We start from the raw sequence: 22,103 nt of genomic DNA, 5'->3' as shown, positions 1-22,103 counted from the left end.
GTCGCTACTTAAGCAAAATGAGCACAACAAAAATCACAGAAAAGAAAAGTGGGTTCATTGATGCACACTATGAATATCAAAGCTGTATGAACAAGACTGTATGAATGAGAACCCATTCCTTTTGTGAAAATATGTGTACTGTGTAGGTGCCAATTTCACTGAGGTTTTCTAACCATGTTATATTTTTACTAGTCTCTCATTCATTATGTTGGAGAAAGCATTTCCCAGTCTAAAAACAAACTAAATGAAGATGCCCAGATCAACATGCTGAGGACCTTGATGATGCAGTGTACAAAATGTTTGTGCAATTGTACCAAGGTAAAGTTTATAAAGGAGTTTAAATTTCTTTCTTCATTAATGAGATCAGGAAATTGAGTATATCATACCTTTAATTCCTGAAAAAAAGTTAATTAATCTATCTGTACCTCTTGCTTCCTCACAGAACAGTGCTAATAAGATGCTGTCTAATATATTCCTGCGCTTGTTAACATCAAAATTTATGAACGATCTGATAGATATTTGCAACAATCTGGTAAGTACATTCTTTCTTTTTCTGAATGTAGTGCCCTTCTGTGAGGAGGATTGTTTTTACAGCGCAGTAATCTGGAGGCAAATCAAACAAGATACTGAAAAAAGAAATTGAAATACAGTGGAGTTTTATAGAAAATTCCTAAATAGAAACATTTCTGTTTAGCGTTTGAACACAGGCTTAGGGTAAAAAGAAGAGCAGATGTATAACATTTAAACAAGGTGAGCATTCCAGCTCATAGTAGAAAAACAAATTTGTGCTGTTTTTCATGTTTTTAGTATTTTCTAGCAGTAAAGGTATATACATAAGAATTCTGTTCCACTAGACAGTTAGTGTTAATGCACTTGTAAAGGAGCAGGGTTTTTTGTATTTATCATGTAGGTATTAAATCTTACTGTAAATTACTCCTTTCCCACTAGGAAAAGTGGAAGTGGAAGTGTGGCACATCACTGCACAATTCCTAAAACTTCTCTTTGGCACATGAAGCTGTAGTCAGCTTCATGTCAGCTAGGTAGGCAAATTCCTGCTTTTCAGATGAGGAAGAGCTGGGGGTTTTGCTATGTGTTAACTTGTCACCTGTTAGGGAAAGTAGTAATTAGTTTGCCCTCAGAAAGTCACATGCCTCCTTTTAATTTCTTTCTAATTATGAAGTATGATGAGAAGTTGGTGAGTCTTACAGAGAGAACTGTTTTTTAAAAACTTAACACTGTCCTTGGCAGAATGTAGAATGCAGAGATCATTATCTGTCTGAGGAAGCTTCTGTCCTAAAGAGAATAGTTCAGACAGTGTAGAGAAAACAGGTTTATCACAAAGGATGAAATTCATCAATTCTGTGTCACTCTTACTGTCTTAACCTGTTCTAGTTCCCTGGAAAACTGCAGTGTCTCTCCTTGTGCTGTGTCTATGATGTTTCTTCTGTCCCTAAAAAACAATTTTAAAGGCTGTGATGTTTTTTTCAGATGACAGTTACTGGAAAGCCAAGTGTACTGGGAGAAGTGGATCTCAGGAATGATCCTGAGGAGAGTATAATGGAAGTAGATAACCAGGCATCTGATGGTTTGTTTGATGATCATTCAGTGCCTGACATCAGTGATACAAATGAACCTGGTGACGTGCAAACTGTAACAGGCAAGTCTTTTCTACCTCCAAACTACTTTCAAAAGCTTGTTTTTGCAAGTATCTCTTTGCTTGAAAGTTATTAAGGTATAAAATTGTGCTGCGTTGTTAGTAGTTGAAGCAGGTAGTAGTTGAACCAGGTACTTCCTAAGGAGTAATAATTTTCATCAGTGCTTTAACGATGTTAATGAAGTGTTCGAGCTCATTTAGAAAGAAGTAGTTTATTTTAAATTTTATAAATCAAATAAGGCAAGAAGAGACACTTTTTCAGAGTCAGACAGAGGTTTTGGCATAGAAAAGACTAGAAAATATGTCTATAAAATGCTCCTCTCTCATTAGATTGTGCTTCATTATCTTAAAAATAGTCCTATTTAACTTTTCTGCTTCTCCTCATCAATAGTTCTTGACACTATATCTGGACCTTCAGAGGGGTAGGAGCATAAATCTGTCTGTTTATTTCTGTTAAGAGCTACATGTACTGATGTTACCTTTTGTTTTAAATTCTTACTTAAAATGCCCTAGCTGCTCAATAACAAATGAACATAAAGGTTGCTTGTACTCTTTTTTGAGAACTTATATTAGTTTTGCAAAGACTTAAAATGTTACCACCTCTTCCATTGTCTTTGGAGAAGCTTTTTTTACATGAAAATCTTACTTCCAGGTGCTTTGAGCCCATTAGCTGAAGAACAGTTGACCAAGCAGGATTTACTTCTCCTTGAAATTGTGAGGTTCTTATGTATTTGTGTAACTACAGTCCGAGTTCAGACACTGAGCTTCCGAGCCTGTGATATTCGGAGGAGGCTGTTAATGCTAACTGAAGGCAGTGTCTTTGACAGCACTAAGCCACTGCATCTGCACATGGTGAGTGTGAGGGATTTTTACAGCAGACCCACTTCTGTAATTGTACTTTTACTAAATTTGCTTAGTCTTCTCGATTGTGCATTGTCTTTCTCCTGTCATCAATGCCCTGGAAGACTTAAAATGGCTACATTTGGTGGTTTTGAAGTCAGGAAAACAGCAGTTGGAATTTGTAAGCCAGAAAATGAAGAGTTGAGAAAAAGATATATCTTGCCTTTATAATAAATTATTTGTTAAAGAACTAGAAATAGTCTCTGCCATAGAATAATATCTGTGGCTTAGTTTACAAAGGATATATTTTTTACTGCCAGAACTAAAAGTTTGATGACGTGTATTACTGTGTAATGGTGTTTGCATGAAAAGATGACCAGTCTAACATGCAATTGCTGATGATAGGTGTCTTCCTGCCTGGTTTTGTGTAAGACCTAACAAAAAAGTTCCTAATTTTTTTTTTGACTACTTATTCTTCCAAGTACTGTTTATAATTTTAGTTTTGTTTGGGCTTTTTATTCCATTTGGGTTTTTTAATTCCACAGTACTTGATCCTGTTGAAGGAGCTCCCTACTGAAGAACACCTCTTGCCTGCAGTCGATGTTGATATGCTTCTTAAGCCTCTTTCGTAAGAAAGAAACTATTCAACATGTTTTACATCTGTTTCAGGGGATTCGGTGGCTTTTTCAACATATTTTTTCTATCTTTCTTTACAGTACCGTGTGTTCTTCATATCGTCGAGATCAAGAAGTTTGTAAAGTAATCCTAAATAATTTGCTCCCTATAGCAGCAGGGTTGGCCCATTTCAAGGAACCTACTGAAGAGGCACGGAATGCCAAAGGACAGGTTTTGACAGTTGTTGGAGCCTTTTGGTATGTTATTCAATGCAGAAGTCTGTTGGACATAAAATTTTTGATTTTTAGTTTTTATCTTTGCTATCAGTAGGAAGACTGTAGTGCTGCTGGGTGCGTTGCTAGTTTTGTGTGCTGTGGAATCTTTATGTCGCATTTAACTTCTCAGATTTTCTGTGTCGTGCTGTATTTGTAGGAAAAAAATTAATCCTTAAGATGGTACCAGAATGATAAACACTACACTGCTGTATATAAATAAGGACTGATTCTATGCTGAATTGCATCAGTAATCATGACAAGGGCTGAACTTCAGCAACCCAAAAAGACTATTGTCTCCAATTACCAATAAAAATGTCAAATCCTCCCAGACATGCCCATGGAGCACAAAAGAGTCAACTGTGAGCAGCAGAAAGTAACTTGCCTAGACTGTTTCTCAAAATTGCTGACAACTTTTTCCGCTAATTGAGTATTCCTTGTTTTAGGCATTTGTCTCAAAAAGGGAAATACACAGCATCAGTAAGAGTGGCCCTTTTAAATTGCATGAAAACCCTCCTTGAGGTAATCCCACATTTTCTGACATTAATTAGCGTACTAAATATTTATTTAAGATGTACTTAAAAACAGTATATAAATATCTTTTGCATATTGCAGAGTATCTTCTATACATTTTGAATCACAATGTTCATTTTCTTCAGGTTGATCCTCATTGCGAGTGGGCAATCCTTCATGTGAAAAATGATGATCTACCTGTGAGTGATGCTTTCCCACATTTCCTTGCAGACAGTCACCATCAAGTTCGAATTCTTGCTGCAAAGTCAATTACCAGGTGATAATGTAGATATTTAGAAATTTTTTCTGTTTGTAGGAATAATGCTTAATTTCACTTAACTGGGTGTCACTTCTGCTACTGCATAGCTGCTCGTTTTGATACTTCTGGAACTGCAATCTTGTCGGAATATAAAAGCCTATCAGATTTTGTTGAAGTGTTCCAACTTTGCATTTCAATTATTCTGTGATATGAGAGATTGATATAGAGAGAGAAACTGCTCTATAAGAAAATAAAGAAAAATCTATATAAGGCAATTAAGACAAAAATAATTATATTCAGAAAATCAGAATCATTGGTATGCACAACATACAGTAATTCTGTGGTGTTATGCTAATAATTACTGTTCTTTTTTAAGTTTGTTTCAAGATGTGAGACAGAGAGATTCTTCTGGAATGTCAAGACCTCTTCCCCTGAAGCTTCAGCAAAAGGCTTTTGAGAATGCATACCTGAGAGTTCAGGAAGGAATGAGCAATATGGTACCAACATCTAGTCATTAGTTTTTGCCTAGTTTGAATGTTTTGAATAAAATTACTTTTAACATGATCATGGTTAGTTTTCTGAAAATATTAATTCTTCTGGACTTTTGGTAATCTGAGCTCATGAAACAAAGTAATAGTCAGAAAATTCCTTTCATATCCAGTCGCTTGCAGTTTTGCCCGCATTAGAAATTTGTGAATTTCCAAACTATATGTTTCAGACTCTGCTCCTCTTTATCATACTATATGTTGTTGACAGGTTCAATTCTACACTTAGGAATTGTAGAAAAATGTAGCCTCAATGATCTAGAAAACATCTAAATAATGAATAAGGAGCAGTGTAAATTAAATAATGTGTTTGCACAGTATTAAACCAGATTTGTAAATTTCAGAAAGATCATATTTCCAGTGGTATTAGAGCAGTGGTTTTCAAAACTGAGATTTGCTTCAAAATTTGAGCTATTCAGAAGAAGCTTGAAGTGAAGGAAAAGTTACACTTCAGTGCAGTGCCTGGAAATACAACAGTGTGATGTAGTACTGTGGAATTTCTTAATTTTTCTTTTAGTGTCTTTCACTTTTCCTCCTTCCTTGCCACCATGTTAAGTCATCTACTTCATCGTTTTCCCTTTTTTTCTGTCATGCTGTTACCTACCTGCATGTCATCTCTCTTCCTTTGTCTGCTGTGGCCTTGCTGCTGAGGCCTCTTCTCTCTGTCATCTTTTCCATCCCTCTGTACTGTCACCTCCAGCTCTTTGTCATCATCTGATTTCTGTGTGGCTTTGAGTCCTTGTTCTGTCCCCTCAGCTTGGTGGTGTCTGTTAGCTTTTCCCCTTTCACTGCAGTTTCTTTTAACTTTTATTTAAACTCATCACTTGTCAACACAGTGCCTTGGTAGGGGGAGAATTGCATTTAAATAGCAAGGCAGTTCTTCCCTATATGCCTCAAGGAGTTTAAAAAGGAGACTTGACTTGTTCAGCAGTATTTATGTCAGTGCCCTTAATTTTAAATTATTCATGCTGATTTATTAACTAGGAAATTGCTTTAACAGAATATTTGCTCAAGGTCTTCATAATTTCTTATTGTAGGTCAGGGGTGATGCAAGTCCTGAAGATCTTTTGGACAAACAGAGTAATGGAAAAGCAGTTTTGCTGATGCTTATAACCATGGTTCTGTGCTGCAGCCCGGTCTGTGAAAAGCAAGCTCTGTTTGCTATTTGCCAGTCTGTGAAAGAGAATGGATTAGAGCCTCACCTTGTGAAAAAGGCAAGTGTGATATTTCATCTGATATTTAGGTTATAAATTAAGGTTAGGTTAAGATTGGAAGACTATAAGATGTTCTGCTCAGTATTGAAATTTATTAAATATTGTAAAGGTATGACTAACGTAGTACTTACATAGCTGAATTAATTAGTCTTTATATTTAATGACTTACATAGAAATAATAAAATCATGAAAGGCAATTGTAATGGTAAATCTTGTATGTTCAAGGCACAGATCTGAAATACAAATAGACTTTTATACGTTAAATGTTGTAGATCTCATTTTAAAATATCATTGTACCCAGAGGAAGCAAGTTCTCTTTTGTAGAAAATATGTAAAATAAATGCAGTGTATTGGAAGATGGTATGTGTCTTGTGGAATTCTATTTTGAAGTTCATAAGGGTGTACTGAAATGATTGCTGTTCATACTTCAGCCTTTCATGCCAGGAATTTTTTTAGTGCATGTGTTCCTTTTATCCTTTCTTTCTATTCACTGCTTCCTGTTTTTGCACACAGTCTGTACCCTGCAAAATGGGTACTGGCCATCCTTTCTTAATGGGATAGTTGTAGTTCCTGGATTGCACTCTCCTGAGATATGGCAATACATATAATAAGATGGCTTATGCTAGAGAGGGGCTGAGTGACACAAATATTCATTAAAAGGCTAGAGGGTACACATGGAGGTGTAATATTGTCAGTTTACCATAATACCATGAGCTCTCTATGCTATTTTTGCATTATTAATTTGTGCATTTCAGGTTTTGAAAAAAGTGTCTGACATTTTTGGCTATAAAAGTATAGAAGACTTCATGACATCACATTTAGACTATTTGGTGATGGAGTGGCTGAAAATAAATGACACTGGATATAGCCTGTCTGCTTTTCCTTATGTTCTTCTGAACTATACTAGCCTTGAGGAGTTCTACAGGTGAGTTTGCTGTGTAATGAAAGTATTATTTAGATTTTATGTACAGTTATGACACAGGGTCTCAAGTTGCTAAATGTAGTAATGCATCAGGATTTTGTTGTAAGGTGATGTATTGAGAATTTTTGAAATGTATTCCAAGCATCATGTGTATTATATTTATGCAGGTAAGATTTTCTTCTTTTTTGTGTATGTGTGTAGTAGTAGCTGAACAATGATTGGAAGTTTAGTTATACAGTAGAGGAATGGTATTTACTATGTGATGCTCAAGGTTTTTTTAGAAAGTAATTTAAGGACATTTTGAAAATGTATTTACTACATGTAGGTCTTGTTACAAAGTTTTGGTTCCACACCTGGTGATTAGAAATCAGTTTGAAGATGTGAAATCACTTGCCAACAAGATTGAGAAGGACTGGAGACAAGTTCTGGCAGACTGCTTTCCAAAGTTACTTGTCAGTATCCTCCCGTACTTTGCCTATCAAAGCCATGAAAAGAGTGAAGTAGCAGAGCAGAGAGAAATGGCTTCTAAAGTCTACGACATGCTTAAGGATGAAAACTGCTTAGGAAAACAGGTATCCATTTAAAATGTGTAAGTTGAGTTTTATGGTGTTTAACAGAGCAGAAAGAAAAATTTATATATTATGTAAATAGTTCAAATTTATAGGTGCAAAAGTAATATTTTATTAAATTAAAACTAGATTAATTTTTATCCCAAGGATTTCAAGGAGCTGTTCAGTAGAAACTTTAAGGCAGAAAGTTGACTGAAGCATAATTTTTTTCATGATGCAATAATTTTTTTTACCATTCATTGTACAACCCTAAATTTCTCTGTTGTATATCTATCACATTTTCCTCTTAAAATATTTTTTAATGTTTTATGATGAGTCATCTTCTCCAGAAGCAGACTGTATGTTCAGAACTAGTAGCAAAGTGAAACTTTTTTTTCTATATACTGTAGGAAAGCAGATTATTCTACCTGTAGCTGCCACAAAGAAGCTTAATCAGGCTTAATGTATGAATGAATTGTATGTCATGGATGATGGAACAAGTAGAGAATCTAAACAAGTAGGCTTTCTCAGAAGCCAAAGAAATAATTCTGAAATACATTTTTCTAATTAAAATGCAATTTTTCTTCTTGTAGCAAATGGACAATTTATTTCATAGTAACTTGCCAGAGATTGTGGTTGAACTGTTGATGACTTTACATGAACCAGCTGGTACCACAGTCGAAGAAGGGTCTCATCTAAGTAAATACATAAGGTATGTTCTTGCCGATTTTCTAAATGTTGAGTGTGTTTGTGTAACATTGTGCATTAAATTGTGCTCTTCAGGCATTAGAAGAGGTAACCCTGCAGCTGAGAGGGTTTATTGTTCCTAGTAGTGATAGTCATACCTTCTCAGGTAGCAACTCCCCAAGGTCAGGAGGGAGAAGCTCCCCAATACTGCAGCTAATAGAAGGAATGAACAGTGGGGAAGGGAGTGCTGTTGTGTGGCACTGCCAATTGACATAAGTTCAAACCTAAGTGGACTGCCTTCTGTAAAATTGGTCAGATTCCAGTCTATAACTTAAAATGATTTAATGGTTTTTAATAACTTGAAGTCATGGAGAGGGAAAGTGAGCTGTTTCTTAGTGGTTCTGGCAGTGACAGCTCTTGCCTTTGGTAAAGAAATTGGTTAAGCAATGCCAAATAAAACAATTGCTAATTAATAGAAATAGCCTAGTGCCATAAATATCTTCACGTTTATTACCTTTTCAGTCTTCATTGTTGTCCTGAAGTATTCCTATTTGCATAATAATTCTCCAGATTTCATAATAATTATCCAGATTTTTATGTTCAGATAAAAACTTATTGGAAAAACATTGCAATTTGTAAAATTTGTGAAGAAAATATTGTAAAAATATCTTCTTTATTGTAAAATAGTTAGTTGAAAGAGTCCAAAGAATTTCTTGGAAAATCTGCCAAAAGTTAAATGGCTGAGATTTTAAAAACTCTTCAAAGAATTTTTTCGCAGTGGGTTTATTAACAAACTGTGGTGTCTGCGTGTAAACAAAGCTCTTCTTTTTGAGAAGGAAATGGTAAGAATAGGATTGATGAAACTTAGTTTATGTGCCTTTATTACAGATACCATGATGCATTTCTTTTCTTCTTGAGGTCCCAGAAAATTTCACTACCCTGTTTTTCCTCAACCAAATTGTTCCCATAATTACAAAATGCAGAAGATTTACCCATGAATTGTAATTAGATTTTTGTGCTAAGTATCTTAGATGAGGGGTTTTAACAATGTGATTTCTCAAAAAAAACCCTAAAAGAATGTTTAGAAAGTACAGTTTTGAAAGCTACCATAGAGGAACAAGAAGCAGATACAAAATAAGATGCATGTCATTTTTCTGGATGCTTGTAATGCTTCTTATTGAAAGCAGGTATTTTCTAGGAATTAATGTGTTTATTTGTTAAGACTTACTGTATTAAATACAAGTGGTTTGACTTTTGAAAAGAAAAATAGAAATCTCTTTTTTATTCATTTAGGGAACTGGATCCTGCTCCTAATCCGCCTCATTTTCCATCTTATGTGATTAAGGCAACCTTGGACTATATTAGCAAGTGTCATAAAAGCAAATTAAAAAGTATTATAGAAGTTCTTTCTAAAAGCCCTGTAAGTATCATGATGTATGAAAATGATGAATTTATTTCCTGTAGAATGCAAAATTTCTATTTATGGGTGTCCTTTAGTTAAATAAGACATTTTCATCATTTCTATGTGAAGAAAATTAATAATCTTAGACCCTTTTCTATTCATTTGTTTGCCTTTTGAAGTGTAAGATGTCCTAAATTCAGGGACAGAGTTATGTGCATCATATAATTATATTACTTCATTAATTATTATATTGTGTATGTAATATGTCTTATATAACTGTGTAAATTATGTAATTATATGCATTATATAATCCATATAAAGTAGAGTAGATTAAATTAAAGGTTTTTATTTTAAAATCTCTGTGTACCAGACACAGTTTAGAATGTGGCATGTTTGTCACGTGTTTGAAGAATGTTCTAAAATAATTATACTTGGCCAATTTTAACTAAATACAGCCTACAATTAAAATATAAAATTTACTTACTTTTACTGACAGTGTGAAAATTTTATGCTTAGGGATGTTTTTTGACACTTCATTTTCATTTGTTAAAGACAAATATGAAGACATAGGAAATTATACAGCCTTGCAATAAATCATAAATATATTAGTGTCTTCTAAATCTGTTCCATAGAAATGTATGTGTAAAGTTATGTTGCATGTGTAAAGTTTTATTACATATGTTGTCAAGAACTTTCTTTGCCTACCTATAAGTAATTAAAAATAGGAAAAAAACTTCTCCAAACCACGTTTTATCTAAATCTTTTGAGTGTAAAAGTTTATACTGCCAGCCAGGGGAGTAAGTTTTTTAAAATGTTACACTACTTGCCTAGTGTTTTATAAGTTTACAGTTTTAACAGTTGCAGCCTGCACTGCTGTGTTCTGTGAAATAGTGCATCTTGCATACATGAACATTATGTTTGAAAAAATATAGGTTGAATTCTTACCTCATGTCTTCATGGTTTCTAATTGATGTTTCTCTGTCAATTGACATTGCTGTCACTGTTTGGCTTTCTGAAAAATGGGCATAGCATATCTCGTGGGGGGAATAAAGAAAGGAAAATGAAAAGGTATATGGCTTATAGTCCTGTTTGGGGAAATGGTTTCTCTGTAGGTCTTTTGTTTGTTTAAAGCAATAAAAATAATGAAACTGTTTTGCCCATGTTATGTTTTAAGTTTTTGAAGTTTTTTCTTGATACCTATACTGACATTTTGAATAATTTTTTGTACTCATATTTTGTTAATTTTTAGGATTCATTCCAGAAAATCCTTCTAGCTCTTTGCAAGCATGCATCAGAAACAAAAAACATGTATAAGAAACACAGAATTCTTATAATTTATCACTTGTTTGTTGGTCTGTTACTCAAAGAGATCAAAGACAGTTTAGGAGGAGCCTGGGCTTTTGTCCTGCGAGATGTAATTTACACTCTGATTCACCACATCAACAGCAGGTAAACAAAGTAATTATCTCTAGTTCTTCCTGTCTGTGCTCCCTTGCTCCTGTAACCTTACATTCTGATATTGCTAGCAGATGTTAATTAATCTATAAAATTAATTATAAATTGCTAAAATTAAAAATAAAGTTGCCCTTCTTTTATAATTTCAGAATTTAAACATAGAATGGAATGTTTTGTACCAGCCTTGTATTTAGATGTTTGCTGTATTGCAGGTTTTGTATCTGTAAAAATCTTATCAAATTGTAGAAATAAGCAGTGTTAGGAGATTTTGATGACAGAGTGTTTAGGAATTTAAGTCATGTGGGAGAAAAATTGAAAATATGGAGTTAAGTGCAAAGTAAGCACATGTCAAATAAAATGTGCCTCTTGAGTTAATAAGAGTGTTGGCATTTATATTCTCACCACTAAGTACCTAGAGCAAAGTGAGAATTGTACACGTTATCTTAGCTTGCCTTCACATTGAGAAAACTGGTCCTTCATTAGGTTAAAGTGGAATTCTTACCTTTTGCATAAGAAGATTACAGATACTTTCTTACTTGAGCTTTAACTTGGGGTTTCCTAGACAGTTATTAGCCTACATGTCTCTGAGTTTATGTATAAATTGACTCCTTGGTCTGTTTGAAGCATTTCATACTCTGAGATGTTGAAGAGATGTGTGGATTTTATAGTAAATGCCATTATTATGGCATTATTTTTCTTATGCTGAGCACTCAACTGGGGCAGGGGCTGCTGATGCACTGGAGAGCAACACTTCCTTTCAGAGGGAACTCAGATTTCAGCTCAATAAAACCCTGAGAACCTGATCTGAATTTGAAGCTAACACAGCTTTAGAGGGAGGAAGCTGCACTGCATAATCTCCAGGTGTCCTTTATAACTTTTTTTTTTAAACTAGATAGAGGAGGATTCAGACAGCGTGTTTTCCATTTTTTTCTTCTTCTGTCAAGATTGTCCTGTCAAATAATAATCTAAAATCCTTCTGTGGATTTTATGTTCTTTTTGGTGTATATTTTTTAACAAGATTTTATTCCATTTTCTAAAGTGATCAGTGAGATTCACCGTGTTTTAGTTTCTCTGTGTCTCCTGAGCTAAGTCTTTAGAGCTGATTCATGGAGTTGATAGATTTTAAAGTTTACAATAAATTCATCCTGACTTTCTTTTCTTTTTCCCTTATTATTCCAAGATGCATAAAATGTTGATACACGAGACAGTGCCAATTTGCATTTCTTTAATTCCACTTTGTTTCCTGTGACAGACCCATCATAATCAGAGACATATCCATGCGCAGCTTCTCGCTCTGCTGTGATCTGCTGCATCATGTTTGCCACACGGCAGTTACATGTTGCAGCGATGCTCTGGAGACCCACCTTCGTGTCATTGTGGGAACCCTGATACCTCTTGCTGTGGATCAGTCTCAGATTCAGGAACAGGTAGTTTTGTGATGCTGCTTATGCCTTACCTGTTAGTTTTCCAGTTCATGTTCACTGTTCTTAAGACTTTATCTGTACTCGTGTTCAATTTTAATTCCTTTTTCCTATGCTTTGGAGATTTATAGAAAAGCTATTATTTAGATGTAACACTGTGCCTTTATTTTTTTAAAATGCAACTTCACTTTTGGTTCTACTGTTTTGCCAAACAGCACATTAAGCAGCTAAGCAACTCCTTAATAATTCTGTGGATGATTTAATGGGAAATATGATGAAGACCTTTGATACAAGATGTCTAAAGGACAAAAAGGAAATGTGTGCCGAGGATAGATTTCAGTAGTTCAGCTATTTTTTAAATAAATGATCATTTTAAAAAAATGTAGCACATAGGCCTTAAAAGGGAAACAAAGCAATTTCTGTTGTGTGACAAGCACTGTTTCCCCTCTAGTGTTGCTTTTTATGTGCATTTTGCTGGGGGTGGAAATATAAGAGGATCAGAGATTTACAATTAGTAGCTGTAGGTCAGAGGAGTGTACCTGTTGCACTTCAGTCCTCATGTTGCCTTCTGGCTTAATCTGATTCCACTGTACCGTAGGCATCTGCATGGTTGCACTGTAGCCTTGTGCTGTCCTCCTCCTTGTACTTCCAGTTCAGCTGGAGGGCTGTGCCAGCCCAGCTGAAAATAACCTGGCAGTCTTGTTTCACACCTTGTGATTGTGATCAGATTTACAATATGTCTGTGTAAACAGTTGCACGTGCGCATCTGCAAAGGCCACGTGTCAGGGTATCCCTGGGCAGGAACAAAGTGGGGAGGACAGAAATTTATCTGAACTGAGTTGGAACTGAAGTCAAATGTGAAACCTTCTCATATCATATCCTCCTCATATCCATCAGGGATGCCCACCCTCTAGTGATCATTTTTCAGTTTCTTGTTTTTTATGTTTTCTTCAAGCATTGAATGGAGGCTAGTTGATAATTTTCAGGTAAATACAAGTCTTCAAATAAAACCCTCATCATTTTGATTTAAAACACCTCCGAGGTGCTTGGATTTAATATCCAGTTGCATTGATTTTTAAGCAAAGCAGAAACACAGTGTTTTTCCAAAGAAAGTATGGTACCCCATTGACATTTATTCAAGTTGTAGATATGTTGTTTTACAAATTCTGCCACAGTTCAGTAATTTGGGTAGTAAGGTATGATATATAGGCATTTGTCTAAATTCCAAATTACCAGCACTTTAGTGAGAACAGGAAAGCCCTAATAACTCCAGAAATGCTTGGGTGCAGTGTGTTGTTAAATCATTGTGAATATCATAGAGATCATATTGGCCAGCATTTGAAATCAGCTTCATCAAAAGACAGAACAAAACTGTAGGCTGGGATAGTAAAAGCTTTGATTTCTGTTTGGGAGGGGGAAGAGCAAAAATGCTCCAGCATTTTAGAATGTATCTCTAATCATCTTACAATTTTTAACAGTGTAAATAAATTATCTTACTAGTTTAGTGAAACTTAGAGAAATACAAACTTTATAAGCTGAATAAGAAATACGGCTCAAAAATGTTCCTCTGTCTTTTTTGGTTTTCATTTGCTTTTTATATTCAGGTCCTAGACTTGTTGAAATACCTGGTGATAGATAATAAGGATAATGAAAGTCTGTACCAAGCAATCAAGTGCTTAGATCCTTTTCCTGAATACCCTGCTTTTAAAGATTTGCGAGCAACTCAACAGAAAATAAAATACAGTAAAGGACCATATTCTCTTTTGGAGGTAATTACATTTTAAGTACATCTTACAGCACAGTGTTTTTTGTAATGCAGACTTTCCACAGAAGAATAATTTTCTAACTATAGTTTAAATTTAAATGAGACATATGGATTCTTTTATTGCTGGTTCCAGCCACAGAGATACTTGTAGGTCTCCATTTTTACTTTGCATCCATATTGTGAACTTGCTTAGAGCCCCTTCTTTACCTGAAGCCTTTACTTGTATGCTGTATATGCTTAATGCAATTTTGTTTTGCAGGAAATTAATCACTTTCTCTCAGTTGGGGTTTGTGATTCACTGCCCTTGACGCGGCTTGAAGGACTGTATGATTTACGCAAAAAGTTGGAACAGTATAAAGATCAGATGAAGGATCTCCTGAAAATTTTCCAGGGTACTGATATCTGATTATGTGTTTTATTTCTTCTCTACCTGGTTTTAGGTGTTTAGTGACATACCCTATCATAATTTGACATGGAAATTTTTTTTGTATGTTTAACAATGTAATCGTATTATAATTCAACACACAGAGTAGATTGACATTTATGATTTATGCAACATCAAAAATATCTTTAGGAAAATGAATTATAAATTAATAGAGGAGATGTTACATGGCAGAGAGGAAAAAATACCCTTCAGGCATTTGGCATGGGTCATGTGTGATTGTGAGTGACCAGGACAACATAGCAGTATATTGATTTGTGGTTGCTTAATGCATTTTCTTGTATATGAATCTCCCTACTCTTTTAAATGAAACAAAACTTCAATTTATTAAAGGCATGTTAGAAAGTAAAACTCTCTGAACAAACAGTAAGATTTAGTTTAGTTGAATTTTGACACATGCCAAGATTGTGTTTCAGCCCTCAGTCCAGATGCAGTTCCTTCCTTATTTGGTTTTCAGATAATTGTGCCAGACCATTTCACTTTTCTCCTCTCCATCAAGTCTTCATCAGATTGTGTGCATGACAGGAAGATAAAAAGAGATGATGTGAACAAGTAAACAAGTGCAAAGTAAAATTTGGTTAAGAATTGTAATGTTGTAAGGCTACGGTTCAAGTGCATTTTGGCCCCCACATCCCCACACTTACAATTTTACAAATAACTCTCTTTGAACAGAGTTAGTGAAAGGGCAACAAGCTTGTGTGGAACAACTTCCATCTCAGCCTTTTGAGATTGGAAAAGAGATTGAGTAGGAATAGATAGAGCTGTATGAACTGGTGAATGAAATGATGAAGCTTAGTAGGGAGTGCTTAACACTTTTGTCACAGTACAAGAACAGATTAAATAATCTGGGAGCAGTTATACAAAAGAAACCATGTAATTTCTTCAAAATACATTCACTGTGACACTTACTACTACTTACTATGAAGATTAACAACATAACTGACCTTAAAAGGAGTTGGACATATTTTAGAGACATTATTAGGTATGAAGATGTGCTCAGTCCAGCCCTGAGAAGTATTTTCTCTTGCTTTGCTGGAGATGGGCTGGCAAGCTTAATGGGGCTTTTGCCATATAATAAAATTCTGTTAAGCACTTACAAGTCCATTATTCTATGTATTAATTTTTTTAAAGATATCAAGTAAGCATAAAGTCTGATTTCAGGTTTGTACTCCAGTCAGTACTTTTTTTAAAAGTACTGCTTTCTTGGTTTTTTTTTCTTCTTTACACTGACAAATCAACATATTATTTCCTAGACCATTTTGTTTGGAATGTTTATTTTTAAAAAAGACCTCAGGCAGGGAGCAAGTATGCAAGGAAATATCCATCTTCAGAGTTTATAATTTGGCAAAGTTAGTTTGGCCACTGAAAGCTGATCAAATTCTTAGAAATTCTTGACAGGAAGCCTAATTTTGAGATATTCCTTGAGTTCAAATTTAGAACGGAATGATTACATTAGCTTAAGGGCTGTCAGTGGAGCCACATAATATGCCTTCACTATTTCAAATAGCATTCTTACACCAACTTATGCTAATATTTCATGTATTTAGTTATGTATTTTTACATCAAAACACTGAAAATACTTGCATAGGTGCATTCTAGTTTGGGGGATTCTTTAGCTTGCTAAAATGCACAGATATTTTTCCAAGCCATGATGAATAAGAAAAATCAGTAATTTAGTTGGTGTACTGTTTAATAACATCTTGCTTCAACATTAATAATGCATATTGACATTTGTAGGTAAAAGACACTGAAGCAATGTTTTCTTCTAATAACTTCTCATTACAAATATACTGACATATTTGACATCTATTTTTCTTTCTGAATGATAGAAAAGCCAGAAGATTCTGTAATAGTGAAATTGGTGGTGAGCTTACTGCAGCTGTCCAAGATGGCAGTTAACCATACAGGAGAAAAAGCAGTGCTGGGTAAGTTAATTAGACCCGCAAGTAAATTATGGCTGTGATTGCAAACACCAGACTGAAACTGTGGTTGTTCTCAGTGTTACTTCCCACTGTGCTTTCCACTTCAACACGCCTGCAGAGTATGAAGGAGAGAGCAGGGAAATAGATTTTGGGTTTTTTCTAATGAACATTTAACATCCCTTGTTAAAAATTATTTTCAAGGTCACTTTTTTGTTTTATTTCTTTTCAGTTGTTGTGTGTTTTGATAAAATACTTTGTCTGGAAATGAGGAGCACATTGATACACATTTTTATGTAAAATATAGATTAATTCTTACTGAGTTTGCAGTCTATGTTTGGGCTCACACAGGTATCTGTTTGTATTTACCATACCCTTTAGGTATTGAAAATGAGTAATTGTGACCTTTTCCATTTGCCAGTTTTTGGCTGAAGCAAACATAAAAGACATATGTGATATAAGCTGGAAAATCCAGAACCATAGGCACTCCTGGAAAATTCAGTTATAAAGTACAACTGTAATATTTATGAGTCTTGAGCTGCAAAATTTGTTCACATGTAATTTTAATCATAAAGCTCCTTAAGTGATTATTTATAAATGCTTCCTGCTTTTTATCCCTTAACAATCTCAGTTCTAAAAGTAGGGTGAGACCTTGTTCTAGTATGCATAAGACTACAGGAAGACTATAAAATGACATGCATTTGCAGAGGCTGTTGGAAGTTGCTTGGGAGAAATAGGTCCCATGGATTTCTCCACCACTGCTCTTCAGCGGGCTGAAAATGCGCTGGATTCAAGAGCAGCAGATTTACTTGAAGATAGAAAACTTCAGTGTGTCTTCATAATGTTAATTCAAATAAACACTGCTTTAACAGATAATTGGTGAGTATACTTATTTATTTAGTTAACTCAAAAGCAAAATAGGAGCTATTAAATTGCACATGGTTCAGATCACCTCAGAGTAACTCTCTGAAAGTGTTCTTAATACCAGCCATGTGCTTCTCCAAGGCTCAGATTATTTACCCAGTCAATCTTAGATGTTTCCTAGAAATTCTGTAGTATGATGCAAGCCAGAGAGTCTCCTCTGTGCTGTAGAGGATAGCAGTGCTGTGGAGTCAATACTCAGGCTTTGTTCTGTAAAGAAATATGCAATGGCACCGTAGATGGTGGAATTATTTATCTTGTGTACTTACAAAGGTGATTTTGAAAAACAAATACCTGAATGAAATTAATGATAACAACGTTGTGTATGTTCTTTTTTTCAGTATTGATGTTAGAGCTGCTGCTGTTTCCTGTTTGAAGAACATATTAGCCACCAAGTCTGGCAATGAATTTTGGGAAGTTTATAAAAGTAAAGCTGATCCCATGTTAATTTATCTACAGCCTTTCAGAACATCCAGGAAAAAGGTACTTCTGATACACCTTATATACATGGCATGTGGAGTAGAGTAAAAAGAAATATCTATCTTTTTTAAAAAGTGAATTTGAAAAGATGTTTGAGGTAGGCTTTGATAAATGCCAGATTTGGCATCAATAGAATTGAAAATCTGATTGCTTTTGTATGTCTGTTTCTCATTTCTGTTTTACCACTTGCAGCTTTCCCTTCACATATGAAATTACTATTTAGACATTAGAAAGCTGTGTGCTTTCATTTAGAAAGACAATTATAGATTACCTAATGGAGAGTGTAATACTTTCTCAGGATTCCAGTGTTATTTGATGCAAAAAATTGTGGAAAATAAGTCAGAAAAAAGTGCGTAATTAAAAGTGCATAAATCAGACATTTCCTAATTTTCAGTCTTTTTATTTGTAAATTAAATGTGATGCGTAATGGGACCTTGTTGATGTCACCAGTAAAATTTTATTTTAAATACTTTCAGATTTCCTTGGAAAACTTTGCATTTGCATGAACAAAATTGATATTGTTAATCAACTGGAGAACCAGTAATAGTTAATATGTTTGAATGTGTGCATTGCAGTCTGACTTTTTAAAATGCCATAGAAGTTTTTTATATTTGCAATATGTATATTTTTCTTCTAGTTTCTTGCAGTGTCTGCTAATGATACAGAGGCTCCTTTAGAAAGATTGGATGACACTAACCTGTGGATTCCTCTGGGAGAAAGTCATGAGACCTGGATCAAGCACCTAACTAGTTCAATACTGGACAGTGGAGGTGTGAAAAATGAAGTTCTCCAGTTGATGAAGCCACTGTGTGAGGTGAGCTAAATCATACATTTTTATATGTATGTGTGCTGTGATACACAAGAAATGCGATTACTCATCTTGATAGCAGATAGTAATTTCTGCTATTAAATAATTCAGGGCCTTTGTGATCATATATTGCAGGTACTCATAAAATATACTCTCAAAAGACAGGATTTGAGAGATAATTGCAAACATAGATGAACTTTATATGGCTGCTTTAAGTGAATGCCAGCATAGCCCTGTTGGGTGGTTTGTGTGTTCTCTCTCAAGCATTACGTGTTTGTTTGGGCAGTTGTGAGTTTGGTTGTAACCTGAGAAAGACAATCAAAAAGCATTTCTTTCTTAGCAGCTGCTGTGCATTGTTATTTCTAGGTGAAAACAGACTTGTGCCAAACTTTACTTCCATACCTGATTCATGATATCCTTCTTCATGACTCAGAAGAATCTTGGAGAAATCTTTTGTCACTTCATATCCAGAAGTTTTTTGCAGCCTGTTGCAAATTTGCCTCATCTACTAGATGTACTCCAAATTCTGATTCAGGTAATGCCATAATAGTTTTGTTTCAGCTAAAAGAGGAATTACGGTTGTGAAAAAACTGTCTTCTGTTATCAAATGTATGATGTGCATTTGTAGGCAGGCAGAATTTAGAAGCTTCTGCCCAATTGATCTTTTTCAATGGAGATGCCAATAAGTTTGAATATCTTCATTGGCAACACCCAAGAAGTATCTTCTGTCTAACTTCTTTTCTTATTCATAACTGGATAATGTTTAGTACTTGCTGAATTTAGACGTTATCCAATGTTAAATGCTGCAAGACTGAGTTATGGACTGTCTTTTAAAATGACTGATGGGCAGGTAAATTCCTCTGTTACTCAAACAAGAGCAATAAAAAGCAGTTTTCACCTGAATTTTCCCCTTGGAGAAGACTAATCCTTGGTTTAAGTATTGCCTAGTATTGTTAATGGTCTTCCTATACCTTCAGAAGACCTGTTCCATTCCAGCAAAATAAAAGGAAGTTGTAAACAAAAGAACTGCACCAGAGTATGAGAAAGACAGTAAGTTAATTTTAAAGAAAAGCACCATTTAAACAAGCTGTTCATGTCCTTTTCAATTAGATTGTGGTTGAATTTAGGAGAAATCTGTGTAAAAGGAAGATCTTTGTTGTTAGACACTGGGAATGGTACATGCACTTTTTTTCAGGAGCTGAAATAAATATAGCAACTTCAGGTTAGGGTAGGTTTGTTTTTTGGTTTGGTTTGGGATTTTTCTGTGTAGTAGGTACTGTGCTATATCCTCTAACTCCATTGTTCAGTGAAAAAAAGAGTCTGTACAATGTTTTGCAGTCTCTTTACAGGCAAGTCATGCAAGCTTCAGGTTGCCAGAGAGGAAGGAGAACCTTTAGTATTGCAGTTTTTGCTAAGAGTGATATAAATAACTCTAATGATGCTAGGTATATTTTAAAGTATTTTCTTGGATGCTCACTAGCCTGGACTGAAATACTGGAACAGTATTCTTTCACATTTTTGAATTCAGGTAACAAGCTCTTTCTACAACTCACAAATTTATGCTCAGATGTACAGGGTGACCCAAAATATTTTAAGAAACGTATGAAGGGATTTTTCCAAGTTCTAGAAACTTGCAGTTAGTTCAGCAATACCAGTGAGCAAATGATGAAGGCCCCTTCAAACACTGTGATTCTTAGAACCATGATCACTTCATATGGAAAAGACCTCTGAGATCATTTGAGTCTAACCTGTGGCTGAACACTGCCACATCAACTACACCTTGCACTGAGTGCCACATCCAGTCCTTCCTTAAACACCTCCAGGAGCAGTGATTTCACCAACCCCCTGGGAAGTCATTCCAATGTCTAGTCACCCCTTCTGTGAAGAAATTCTTCCTAAAAAGAATTCTATGCAGGGAATCTTACTGAGGAAATAATTGGAAAAAAAAAAAAAAAAGACATACAGAAGCTTTAAATGGAGTTCTCCAGATGAAAAACTGTCCTGGTAACAAAAAAATACCCCAAACCATGAAGTAGTACACAGCTCATTGTATGACAGATTGTTTACAGATGAACTGGAGGTGTAGTAGCCAACAGAGCAAAGATAAGTTAATTCCAGACTTGGAATGATAGAGCATCAGTATTCAAAGCAAAAATTTTAGTCATTCTCAAGGAGAATCTGTTATCTTGAAAACAAGGAGAAAACTCTTCCTAGAAAATATACATAAATTTCATTCCAATCCATCAAGATCAAATGGGATAAAGCAAGCAGTTAGACATGGGAGAGTCAAATGCTTCTGAACACATTCATTTCTGTTTGTTGGAATGCAAAAAAATGCCCAGATACTTTTTTAACGTGGCTTTTGCATTCTTTAGAGGAAATTGCTACTTCTGCACCTTACTGTAATGTAGTAGTAATCAAACCTTTGCTTGTGTGCTCCCTATTTCTTGCTTCTTGTAATTGGTAGTTCAGAAATGACCAGAGGAATGAAGAAATTATTAAGCCAATCACCAGAACACAACCTGTAGCCATCTGTTTTGTTTTTTTAATCCAGAAGCAACATATGGAAACACAGATTCTTTGAAAGTATGTGCCTGTATGTGGAAAGTATGGGGTTTTGTGTAGCCATACACACTCTAAAATCTGCAATACAGTAATTTAATAAGAAGTATTTCTCTGACTTTGGAATAACTTACATGGTGGAAGCCTAATGGCAGAAGTCTGTTACAGTTCTTTTTGCAATGATGTTAGTTCATCTCTGAGTTCTCTAAAAAGAAATAGAATCCATAAGCTAATAATACAAAGATAATTTCATCAAATTGTGGTACAAATTACTATACTCTCACTAACATCATCTAAGGAGAAGAAATACATTTTGTGACAAACTATTAATTTAATTTTGGAAATGCAATTCAAGGAAATTTTTAGTTATTTTCTTGACTGAAAATTAATTACTTTTTATTTTGTAAATAGATGTCATATGACAAAAATTCATTATATTCTTTCCTTTGAAATATACATCCCAGATCAAGAAACCCATAATTTCAGAAGTTTGGATAAAGTATCTCGACGAGCCATGCTTGCTGTTGTTGATTATTTGAGAAGACAAAAGAGGTGAATCCAAGCTTTTCAAAGCATTGCCTTAATTTAATTGTGACTGTTCAAAGATCTGTTGGTTCTCTAGATTAAAGAAAAAGAACATGGTAAAGAACGTGTTGCTTAAAAGAAAAGATATAATAGTGGCCTTGCATTTGTTACAGAAGTGATATGGCTACCCTTAAAGGCTTCTAACTATGCTGAATGAGTTTTCTAAACCCTTTTGCCTGATGTACTTCTTGTAGTGTGGGTTTTTCAGGAGCTAAGATAAAGTTAGCCTTTGAAAAGCTTTATAGTTAATACTGGATTTATTTTGTGTAATGCT

The 22,103-nt window shown here is 34.8% G+C and overlaps 1 protein-coding gene across 1 annotated transcript in view; it reads left to right on the top strand.

The window, feature by feature from the left end:
- Positions 1–22,103, top strand: part of ATM (ATM serine/threonine kinase) — a 57,712-nt gene that overhangs the window by 10,297 nt on the left and 25,312 nt on the right. The window contains exons 15-38 of the mRNA XM_084201462.1: positions 193–318; positions 443–532; positions 1,489–1,657; positions 2,307–2,506; positions 3,040–3,122; positions 3,211–3,366; positions 3,828–3,903; positions 4,041–4,171; positions 4,530–4,650; positions 5,736–5,912; positions 6,668–6,837; positions 7,160–7,406; positions 7,976–8,094; positions 9,363–9,489; positions 10,721–10,920; positions 12,179–12,353; positions 13,952–14,116; positions 14,372–14,504; positions 16,384–16,479; positions 17,181–17,352; positions 17,736–17,877; positions 18,512–18,688; positions 19,049–19,217; positions 21,709–21,796. Coding sequence (XP_084057588.1) covers positions 193–318; positions 443–532; positions 1,489–1,657; positions 2,307–2,506; positions 3,040–3,122; positions 3,211–3,366; positions 3,828–3,903; positions 4,041–4,171; positions 4,530–4,650; positions 5,736–5,912; positions 6,668–6,837; positions 7,160–7,406; positions 7,976–8,094; positions 9,363–9,489; positions 10,721–10,920; positions 12,179–12,353; positions 13,952–14,116; positions 14,372–14,504; positions 16,384–16,479; positions 17,181–17,352; positions 17,736–17,877; positions 18,512–18,688; positions 19,049–19,217; positions 21,709–21,796 — 3,509 coding nt within the window. The remainder of the gene's footprint in view (positions 1–192; positions 319–442; positions 533–1,488; positions 1,658–2,306; positions 2,507–3,039; positions 3,123–3,210; positions 3,367–3,827; positions 3,904–4,040; positions 4,172–4,529; positions 4,651–5,735; positions 5,913–6,667; positions 6,838–7,159; positions 7,407–7,975; positions 8,095–9,362; positions 9,490–10,720; positions 10,921–12,178; positions 12,354–13,951; positions 14,117–14,371; positions 14,505–16,383; positions 16,480–17,180; positions 17,353–17,735; positions 17,878–18,511; positions 18,689–19,048; positions 19,218–21,708; positions 21,797–22,103) is intronic.

The sequence above is a fragment of the Fringilla coelebs genome, assembly GCF_963513975.1.
Source record: "Fringilla coelebs genome assembly, chromosome: 2".
Taxonomy (NCBI): Eukaryota; Metazoa; Chordata; class Aves; order Passeriformes; family Fringillidae; genus Fringilla; species Fringilla coelebs.
Note: the sequence above shows the minus strand (reverse complement) of the source record. Positions and strands in the feature narration are given on the sequence as shown.